This window comes from Netta rufina (genome assembly GCF_964035555.1).
Source record: "Netta rufina genome assembly, chromosome: 5".
Lineage (NCBI taxonomy): Eukaryota > Metazoa > Chordata > Aves > Anseriformes > Anatidae > Netta > Netta rufina.
The window spans coordinates 44084159-44095835 of record NC_140128.1 but is presented as its reverse complement, the minus strand read 5'-3'; the positions used below and the strand labels follow the sequence as shown (position 1 = coordinate 44095835).

At 37.9% G+C, this 11677-nt stretch overlaps 1 protein-coding gene across 1 annotated transcript in view; it reads left to right on the top strand.

Annotated features, from left to right (window-relative positions):
* Positions 1–1283: 1283 nt before the first annotated feature.
* The window catches only part of TRPM5 (transient receptor potential cation channel subfamily M member 5), a gene marked incomplete at both ends in the record, with an annotated part of 36318 nt that continues 25924 nt past the window's right edge, over positions 1284–11677 (top strand). Inside the window, 7 exons of the mRNA XM_084286958.1 lie at positions 1284–1400; positions 2278–2458; positions 3620–3786; positions 6198–6378; positions 8546–8610; positions 9773–9964; positions 11170–11269. Of these exons, the coding sequence (XP_084143084.1) occupies positions 1284–1400; positions 2278–2458; positions 3620–3786; positions 6198–6378; positions 8546–8610; positions 9773–9964; positions 11170–11269 (1003 nt within the window). The remainder of the gene's footprint in view (positions 1401–2277; positions 2459–3619; positions 3787–6197; positions 6379–8545; positions 8611–9772; positions 9965–11169; positions 11270–11677) is intronic.

The window sequence follows — 11677 nt, the reverse complement described above, 5'->3', positions numbered from 1 at the left end:
AGGGGAAGGTGTGGTAAGTAATTGAAAAGGAAAAACTGAAATCACGAGAGGGTCCGTAACCATTTTTCAGAGGAAGATCTGAGAAAAGGGCAACTCCAAACAACTTTTTCATGGAAAACGTAAAAGAAAAGAATACAGAGACTGTAGTAGTGAGGCAGCCCAGATATAGGCTTCCCAGACTTGTCAGCCCAAGGAAACAGCTGGAGGGCTTGCTCCCTCTGCTGGAGCATCCTAATGGACCCACAAGAGATTTGCTAGTTTGACCCACTTTTAAAGTCCACAGCAAATCTCTTTGACCAGGAAATAAAGATTTTACGAATATGGTCTCATTAATGCAGGGTTGATTACCACTTCTGACTTACTATCACAAGGATTTTTTTTTTTTTTTTTTTAACAATGTACTGAATATGCAGGTGAAGGCAGAGGGAGAGAGCTATTTCATTGTTTTGTTTTTGAAAAGAAACAAGGCAGACAGGTTGAAACCCATAATTTTTAAGTCATAATATATCAGTCCAGTCAAACTGGACTTTGGGGGGCAAAATAGGGAAAGCAAGAAGACTTCTTCCAGCATCATGTAATGCAGAAGAACAACTGCTGTCATATGACCTTTGCTCTAGGATGGATTACTTGCTGTCATTCCTGTAGCCACATATAGACAAAGCCACATCCCTTTTTGAACTGTATGTTGTTAAGTACACTCTGATCTTCGATACTTTGGCTTATGAATAAATATCAGGTGAATACATGAATACAATACAATGAATAAATATTCAGGTGAATACAATGCCATCACTTAGTTATTTAGTGTTCATGTTGGATAATATCAGTCTAGTAGCATGATGCATAACAACATCAACAAACTGTGACTCAGACACTCACTGACACAGCTCAACCTTTGCTTGCAATGGTTTGTGGCCGATGCACCTCTCTCTCTTGGAGAATTAGGTCTACTTTTGGACTCAAAAGACATCACACATGACTTCAGACAAATTATGGGATCTTGTACTGGCTTTCTACCTGCTAACTGAGACTCGAGATGTCTTACTCCTTCATGCCTTTTTATAAACTTAAGTTACAAAGCTTTGGTATGGAATCCACCTCCTCCTGTACATGTATCTGACACAAATGCCTCCAATTTAAGCATAATACTAAAATAGTAGAATAGTTAACTACTCAACTAGATATTAATTCGTGGATTTTGTGGCCTCTCCAGTTTAAATCAACTTATTTTCCAGTTCTCCCATCATTTCAGTGAACAACCTGGTGATCAAGTTAGAAGTTCAATGGAGGAAATGGAAACCAAGTTCTGCAGCAGTGACAAAGAGGAAGCTTTCAAAAGAGAACTGCCATACTGCATAGGAGAAATCGACTTCACCGCTTCTGGGAAGAAACGTGGAAAGGTACAGCAATGAATACTTTTAACCTTTTATCACTGTTGCCGTTGTTCAGCTGTTACTTGCTTAGCATTAAAGGTAGAGATTATAATAGTGAGGATCAACATATCACAGGGCTAGGCACCACACTGAAACCAAAGTAGGGACCATACCTTCATGAATACTAGCGAAATTCAAGATGAGACCTATTAACAAAGAGAACTCAAACACTTGATTCACACAGACCTTCTACAGGTACAGTTGCTCACACCTTTTTTCCTTTAAAAAATAAAATACAACCTCACACCCAGCTTCCTTCATTTTGCATCATTTCCCTGTTTTAAACACTTTCTGCCAAGTAATCAATCACTGTGGATTTCAACTTTTAAAACATACTGTTGAGCTATTTTAAAACTCTCAAAGTTCTTTCCTTCTGTTCTGCTAATATATATAGAACAGGAAGAAGCAATAGATTTGTGTAGCACAATAAGAATGTAAAAGATCACAGCAAGGAATGGGCTGCCTACATGAAATCAGGCAAATATTTCAGCTAGTTCAGAAAAAAGTAGTGCCTAAAGAGATTTCTTGGCTTTGCTAAACTGCTGAGGAACTGAGGCAGTTAAAGAAGAGTAGCAACATTAAAGGAGAGAATGATAATATCAGTCTTTAATGCAGAATGAAGCCATGGAATTGACCTGATTAACGAGATGAAAATTTTGCAGAAACCTGCTAAATTAATCCTGGAACTTAGTTTTCTTATCAGGTCTCACTCAAATAATTTGTTCCCAAGGAGTACTAATAAACATTTAATTGTTATGATACATTTACCTCTGCATTCACCATGAAAAATACTGTATCCTACTGTACTATTATTATTCAGTATTTTTTGTTTTGTTTATTGAAGTTTATTAAGGTCCCGTGTACTATTCATCCTGGAATTATATTTGAAGTTATGCTCAACAAATGGAAGCTACCTGCTCCCAATTTGGTCGTCTCTTTAGTAGGGGAAGAAGAAAATTTCCAGATGAAGCCTTGGCTACGAGACACCTTAAAAAAAGGACTCATAAAAGCAGCTCAAAGCACAGGTTAGTGCTTTGGGCATTAAAGGAGAAATTTACATTGCTATATTCTCACACCTAATGATCTTTTAGCATCAATGGTCCCACTCACGTGATTATTTTAGAAGTTTGAGGCTTTGCCGAATGCAGCCTACAACTTGCATTTAAATAGCTTTTATTTATATATGTTGTTATAATAAGTTATTGTATTACAAATAGCAAAAATAAGCTATTTCAAACCAAATTACTCCAGGCAATCATTTCTTAAGTGTAAAATTACCTGAGGTTATTCTCTCAAAGACGACAATAGAAAGATTGCAGAGATAGGACCAAATATGTTGTCCAACTTTTAAATTGTAACAAAACAACTCTTAACATAGCTTAATTTGGTCAAAAGTAACTCTTTTTCTCTCCATTCTTACTTTTTAGTTAACAAAATCCTGTTACAATTGTTTATGGTTTTTGAATATTTGTTTTCTGCAAATGTAAGAAATGTACTTTATTATTGAAACAGAAGACTTAACATTTAGAGTCAAGTTTAAACAAAAGGGCCTTGCTAATGCTTAACATTAATGTCTAACATAGCAGAAAATAAGTCAGCTCACCTTCTCCCTGGCTGTATACATGAATTACAAGAGTAGGGAAATGCATTTAAAAACAAACAAACAAACAAAAATCAGGTCTGGAAATCTGAAAAGAAGTGGCTAATATTTAAGATGATACATCTTCTTTTATCTTTGTGAAAATAGCTGCAAAATGAAGTGAAAATATCAGTTCACCTCTCCCTATCTGGTCCTCATTTCAAGCCAACAACTTCCTCCTCTCCATCCCTTTGCCCCTTCCTCATGCAGACCTGGCTAGTGTAGTGATGTTGCTGATCATATTTAGACAGTAGACATTTACTCCTGTCTGGAAACAGCACTGTAGATAAGCATATTTACATTAGAGTAAAGATGGCTGGCAGGATATGTAAAGCACACCTGCTTGGGCACAATTTCCTCTTTCCCTTGTTAAAGCCTTACATTTTGTGTATGTCTTTCAATTCTAAAAATTATAGTCTATCAAGATCTGTTTGCAGCTTATCCAATTATCTAAACAAAACTTAAATCTAGTACTTCCCATAATGTTACTTGACACACAAACCTGTCCAATTACAAAGAAATTGTCTAACAATTAAAATATTTTCAGATGCATGGATTTTTACCAGTGCTTTACGTGTTGGAATAACAAGACACTTAGTGCAAGCAGTCCGAGATCACGCACTGGCTAGTGCTTCATCCAAAGTAAGAGTGATTGCCATAGGAATAACTTCCCTCGGAAAAATTCAGCACAGAGAAATTCTGGAGAACGCAAAGGTATTTTTCCTTTTATTCTACTTGTGAGACAGGATCGTTCAGAAGTGAACTTCACATTTACAAAATTTGGAAGTAGTAGGCAGCAAAACATCGTGCTGTCTTAAAAGTGGGATTCAAAGGGTGTTTTAGGGAAAGACCTTAGCAATGAGCAGGAAGAATCGTTAGACCCCACTGCTTCCATGCCCCGTGCATTAAACTTGGCAGCAAATCTGCAAATATCCACCAGGTGGCAGGATTGGCCATTAGCTCAGTAGCTGGTAATAGGGTGAACCTGAGGAACAGCACACATCATAGGATGCCTTGAAGCTTTTCTTCTCCTTGTCCATCTACGGCAGAATTCCAAGCTATTTCAGAAATACTGTAAAAACTGCATATCCTAGTATGAAACCGAGTCGTAATTATTTCAAGTTCTCCTGAACAGTCACTGAACTGGTGTCTAATACACAAAACCTTCGCTACATGCTGGGCCAAAAGTGCTAGCCATACAAGACTTTGTTTAGTTGGTGAGAGTTCTGGGGACTTCAGAATTCAGATCAAAGCAATTGAAGTTTGTGAGGGGAAAAAAAAAAAAAGTACATGCAAAACAACAATAAAATACACACTAAAAAAAAAAAAAAAAAAAAGAAGTAAAAAAAAAAATCAGAAGAGTTGTTGCAAATGCCAAGTTGATGCTGAATTGACTTGGAGGTGGAAAAGGGAATTAATGACATTCTTGTCACTGCACTGTCTGTCCTAAGCAGACTATTGTAACAGTAAAATGGGTGTATAGTAGTGACAACAACACTTTCTGTGTTATTTTACTTTCCTATAGAAGCTGAGAAGCAGGTAACAAACACAGCCCTTTGAACTTGCACCTAGTTCTCTCAGATAAGCTGGCAAGTACCAGCTATCAGCATGGAGGCCACCAGACTGTATTTGCATTTTATTGTCATTGGTTTTCTCTCTTTTCCATTCCTTTTGCCAAAGACAGGTATCAATGTGCTCTGTCAGATGAGGCTCTCCAGCTGGAAGACTTTAACCTATTTGTGTGGCTCAGAGGAAAGAATCTCATTAGGGAATTTTGTTCCTTTGGCAACAGCAAACTAGTTGCTTCACCTCCCTCCCAATCTAAGTGATCAAAACACACCTGGATCTTTCCCAAACAGTAGCTACAAAATAAGTGCACCATTCTTTTTACTGTGTTAGATTTTCTCCCTCTTGACTAAAGCTCAAATTCTTTGTCAAAGAGTAGGTGGAGAGCACTCTTGACCCTCTGACTTCTGGCACTGCTTCTACCCAAGAACACCCTAGATCTTAGAAACTTTAGGACAAAAAAGGGCTATAGACAGGGATATTGACCTAAACCCAGTTCTTCTTATAGTTGACACTAACACAAACAGCTTGTTGTATAAAATAGAGCTAAGAATTCACAGTAGCAAGGAAAAAAACAAGCCCTCATACCAGTTGGTCCCTCCATCATTTCTGTGTTACTGGCATGCATTAAACATCCTTGAACAATTGCTTCCACATTTTCAGTGAATACATAGGAAAATACCTGTGAGATTTTTTTTTTTAAGTTGATTGTTGTGTATCGGGGTCCCAATCTAAGGCTAAATCTCTCTGGCAAGTAGGCTTAATGTTACACGACAGCAGAATATAGGCACATCCTCCATCTAAACAAAACATGAAAGCAAGTAACTGCTTCAAGGTAACCTTCAGCAATGAGACAGGAGCAGAAGGGAGGCAAGAGAAATTTGTGGCACTAGCTGTTTGTAAAGGACGTGCAAATTTACTACTTCCCCCGCCCCCCCCCCCCCCCCGAACAGCCTCTGACATTTCTACTCTTCCCAGAGCTGCTGAGAGGGCAAGAATCCCTACCTGTACCTGTGTGCTCTGTCACATTTTTAGAATGCAGCTTCCACATTAAGAATAACCATGAGACCTCACATAACCGTGTTAATTAAACCAAGCTGTGTTTAAATCAATATGGATGTATAGCAGGCTGACTTATCTACTGGTCTAAGCATGGTGAAAACATTACTGAAACGAACAGGTTTGCCCTTGTCCAAAATCTGGCACAAACATCTGAGACATTAAGGCATCAGTCACAGTTATCTAGTCTCATGGCCCCAAACATTTGTGCAAGCACTTGCAGCACCTCTGCACGAATGCCTGTGTTCTAGAGATGATTCCTAATGTCAGTATATTTTGCAGAGCCTGAGAGGGAAACTTCAGGGACTTCAGCTTTCAGGCTATCACATCTAGCACCTTTCAGAAGAAACAAATACTCCTTCCTTTTCATAGAGGCTATTCAAGTGTCTGAAAAGTGGTGCTCTATGTCATGGCACAGATAACATGAAAAAGGGAGATGAAGCACATAGAAATGCAGACTGTGCTTTGTAGAAAAATGCTCACATCTCTCCTATCTCTAGGATGAAAGCCTTGTACATTACCAATCAGATGATAATGTCCAAGGCCCACTGTATTCACTGGACCACAACCATTCCCATTTTATTTTGGTGGATCACGTAACACCAGAGGATCCAGACAGAACGACTGAACTACGGCTCACCTTGGAAAAGCACATTTCAGAACAGCGCACTGGGTATGGCGGTAAGTAGACTATACAAGCATCCTATAGCTTGAATACTAGCGACATTACAGGGATACATGTGGGTCCCTCGCCTTATCAAAGGCAACTCCAGTTCTCAGTTTACCATCTACATAGGCAAGATCAAGTAAACACAGTTGTCATTGTGTAAGAGGCAGAACTAAGCTGACTTAAGTTGAAAAAAATGCTCTTTGAACCAAAAATCCTGACATTTATTGCATCTCCTTAAACATAGCTCAAAGCTGACCTTCAAAGCATCTCTCAAATTGCCTCAAAACACAACAGATGGAAAATAAATCCAGGCTTAAGTGCCCTAACCAGTGGCTCTAAGAGATGGATGTTCATTGTTGTATACTTTTATCCCCTCTCACACTGAGTCTTGAATTGCTCCCACTCTGGAAGAAAAGACTTGCCAAAGCCTTCTGAAAATTTTTAAGCCATATTTGTTTCAGGATAACATTTTATCCTGGGTGAACAGCATAGCATCTAATACCCCTCTAAACCAACGTGAGCTTTGTTTATAATGATAACTGAGCATGGGGTAGGCCTCCTGTTGCGATTTATGGAAATAATTCAGTTGTAGTCCTAATACAATTACTTTCACCTTTCCTTTGTTTCTGTAATACCTGCAGTGCTAGCACAGCTAAAACACAGGAGAAAGAGCTCACTTATTCACATTTTCATGCATCACTGGAGTATTCTATTACATTGCCTATAGTATAGGCACAGATACATCTGAGAGCAGGAATGCACCCAAACAGTGCTTATCTTGTGACTCAGTTGGGAAAGACCACAGGTGGACTCTAATGGTAGGCAGAGGTTGCAGTGCTGATAATTGGAAAATAGCCTCTTTCTGCTTGCAAACCAATCTGATCAAACAAATCTCAGAAGAACAATTTTCTGTCCAAAAATGCAGATTCATCTGACAAATATTTCACTGGAGCATACTGAGTTCAGTGAGATCTTCTATAAAGAAAGCAAGTGTCGTTCATTTAAGTTCAGCAAACCCATTTAACCTTACTGAACTAAAACACTTCAATAAGGTCATGCAGAATTTCCCTATTAAAATATCTACAAATCATACAAAAAAAAAATTTTGGTATTTTGAATATTCTTTGCAAATAAGGACTTCCCACCTTCCCCAGTATAACATTAGAATTTCCCACCACCACACACAGAAGTGTAAATTTCATCCAAATCTATGCTAAATGAAGAAGATTCAAAACCACAAATGTTTTCCAAGTATTCTGTAGTCATAGGGGTCAGTTTTCAAACTAGAATAGCACCTTAAAGAGGTATAGCACTACTATGCCATTCACTAAAACAAGTCAAGTTACCTGCCAATCATGGCTAAACTACAGCTCAGTTCTCCTTTATCTCTGTAGTCATCCCACAACAGATGCAAGATGTAGTAGAGACTGGGAGACCTACAAAGGAAAACACTAAAAAACTGTTTGAACCAAATACCTTTTTATCTTCCAACTATAAGAGGCATTAATCTCATGACGCTGCTGTTCTGATAGAGCTCTCTTAGGCCAATCTGCAGTCATCTTCAGAATTCAGAGTTCAGTGTTTACAGTATAAACCATTTAGAAATAAGTGGATATCTGTGGGAGAATGGATGAACAGGGATGCCTTCACCATTTCTTCCCCTGCAGCCATAAAAGAAGTTAAATATTGCATAGGCGTTTCTTTTAAATATAGCACTACTCTAAAAATAAAAGATTATAATATTGATAGTGACCACATTAGACTGTACTGAATGATGTTTAGGCTCTTTAATCAGAGTGATAAAGAGTATATAGGGTAAACAAACATCTTAAATCAACAGTGCTGTGATGTACAGAAGTGCCAATATCCACATTTTGCAGCTGAGGCACACAGAGGTGTGAAGAGACCGAACTACTTGCCAGGAATCACACGAACGTTTATGGTAAATGTGCCTCGGTCCTGAATCTTAGACTAAGGCCCTGTCTGCTGGGCCATAGGGTTATTTTCTTCCTTTGCCACTTACTTCTGCAGTTGCCTGCAGTTTCAAGTTTTGCTAGGTACTGAAACAGGACATAATAGAAGTACTTTTAAAGTGAACAGCAGAAAAGCAATAGTTCTTTTGATAGCTGTTAACACTTGTTTGTTTTTGTTTTCTTCTTTAAACCATCTATTTCACAGGAACAGGAAGCATTGAGATTCCTGTGCTTTGCTTACTGGTAAATGGAGGACCAAGCACACTTGAGGTAATAAGCTGTTTGTAATTCAAGAAAAAAAAAAAAAAAAAAAAGTAATAAATACTAAATAATTACTGGAAAAATGGTTGGATGAGAAATACATGTATTGGCACTTTACATGAAGTCAAGATTTAGATCTATACATCACTTAAGAACTGAATTCCATTAATGTTAAAATTAACCATATTTGTTTGGAAGAAATATTTCATTTTGAAAAGGTGCTGGCAAATCAGTAAGGCTTCTACTGCCAGCTAGTACAGTGCAAAGAAAAAAATTCAAAACCAGAACAAAACCTCAGAAGTCAGCTTCAAATTTAGTAGAGTAGAAATACTGTGCTATTACTTGAGATGACATACGAAAGGATTAATCATTCAGCAAGAGAGAGAACTGTCACAGAGCTCCAAGGAAACGCAAGGCCAGGTTTTCTAGATATTCCACTTTCAAATGACAGTGTCCTACTTCCCCTGAGCAAAAATACCTTGTATAATAGAAGACTGGAGAGTTGCCTGCTAATGTTCCCATATCCTGTTTAGTGAAGAATCAGTTATGAATTTTTTTGAGCACTTCCACAACTTCCAGAACATGTTGACTAGGAGATCTATAATATCTATTTTACTTTTTCTGATATTTTATTTTAGTACTTTGTAGCAGTCAATATCAGCATGGCTTTTTTTTTTTTTTTTTTTTTTTTTTTTTTTTGATAATACTCTCAGCTGAAGACAAATACCCTACTGTACCTTTCAGGAGATAAAATTTTCAGAATGTATAGCTAGGTTTAGCAGCCAGAAAAGCCTGCTGAGAATTCCTGTATAGCACTCCTCTTGCACTTGACCATGCTGAACTACAAACAGCTATAGGGAAAGAGTGGAGAGAGGGGAGGGGAAAAACAAGAAACAGACAACCAGTCATGAACAAAGATGTTTTATGCATTGCCTGTCCAAATCTGGATGCTTAGCTACTCAGCACGTGCCATGGAAAGCACTATAATCAGGGACTTATAACACGGAAAATCTGCCACAAAGTCAAAAAAATCCCAATAGTCCAGAGGAATCTGGACTGACTCCAGAACGAATAGGTACATATTTATTTCTAGTTTGCAAGGAATCTTTCTTCTTTGAGTAACATTTTCTTTGCATGTATGAATTCTAAAAATGTACTTTTTAAACTACAGAGGATTTGCATCGGTTTGGAAAATTCTGCTCCCTGGCTTATCTTAGCAGGGTCTGGAGGTACAGCTGACATCTTAGCTGCATTCATGAATGAGCCACAGCTTATTGTGCCAGAAGCTGTTGAAAAGCAATTTAAGGAGAAATTCCCTGCAGAAAGCTTCTTGTGGAAGGACATTCTCCAGTGGACAGCAACAGTGAGCTCATGTTTGATAATTGCATGCAGTGTTTGATAATTACATGCATCATGTTCACAAGCTCTCTTCTACCATTCCTAGCTTCAGTACTCCATTCAGTGCAGTTTGAAAATGTACTCCCCCAAAGTTTTGGATACTCCATTGCTCTCTTGCTAATGCCATATACCTCTCTAACACTAAAATCAAGGTGTCAGTTGATCATACAAGCTACTTTGTCCTAGTGATTCAGCTGACGACCAAAGCCTCTGTTCTTTCTCAGTTATTTCCTCAAGTAACAACCAGCACCCAAGAATCCCAGAGTCCTTCTGGAGGACATGAAGCATTATTTATCCTCCACAGCTGTGGAGCTTGTGCAGCTGTGAAAGAAGCAACCTAATTCATGATCTACAGCTGTTAAGTGGAAAACCTAATTGTGGGCATGCATGAATAAATTAACAAGAACAAAGAGTGTTTAGAAGTTACCCTATATATTGTTGGTTATTTGTATTCTTCTTAAAAAAGACAGACAAAACAGATCCATGGATTGTCTTTATTCTTTGTCTTGAGGCACACTCACTAGACTTAAACCACTATGGCTAAATGTTTAAGAAACAAAAAAACACTTTGACATTGTCTTCATGTGAAGATTGAAGAACAATGTATGCCTCTGAGACAAATGGAGGCATTTGCCACACAACCTCACCCACTACTTATTCTTTGCAGTCCTCACTGTAATCCTTAGCTTTGAAGGTCCACATGCTACTTCCATTAGGGAGAACTTTGTCAGATCACTAAAAGGAGATGGAAGGGCATCAATGACTCAAAGAAGCTTTAGAGACCATGCTTTGAAATAAACAACTCTGAGAGGAGAATTTGAATGTCAGAGCAGAAAAAGGTAAAGCAGAATTAGTGATCACAGCATGACTATGAATCAAATAGGAATGGGAGTTAAAGATCTTCTAGTTAAAGCAATGCCCTGATTCTCAGGGTCTCCAAGTTCTATTCCTCCTATCGTGCTATGCAATGCTGGGGAAGACAATAACTCCTTCCTTGCCTCAGGACTTATTTATATGGAAAGCTAATAATGTTCATCTTCTTGCCAAACCTCAGTTTTGCATTTAGAATGCATGTTCTTTGGGAAAAGCTGTACATGTGGTCTACACTGGGCTCTTAGACATTAGTGTTTAGACAGTGGTTTAAATGATTTCTGTTTCAACTCCCAATAGATTCAGAACATTATTTCACACCAACATCTTCTAACTCTGCACAACTTTGAGCAAGACGATTCAGAACTAGACACAGTCATTTTAAAAGCTTTAGTAAAAGGTAAGAACAATAATTGTAATACTTTGTTATTTGACCTCACTCTGCCATAAATATATTTTATTCTTGTCCAGAGCAAGTTCAGTTGGCTGTTCCATAAGATTTCATTTCTAATGAAGAGTTGTTCTGCTTGCTTATTGACAAAGTAACTGGCAGCTTTTGAATCTAGCATTAAACTAGTGTTTGCTTTTTAATCTCATGCTATTGTATAGTATTATTGTAATTAGTCCTTTATTTCACAGCTTGCTTCTCTTAGTAGTAGAGGCAGTAGAAGAACTGATATATACTGTAACAGTTATTCCATTTACAAACCATTAACAAAAAAAAAACAACACACACAACAGAAAACACAATCAGACCCGAACTACCTTAGTTCCAGATCAACCAAGTACAACCAAGTTGTTCTATAAA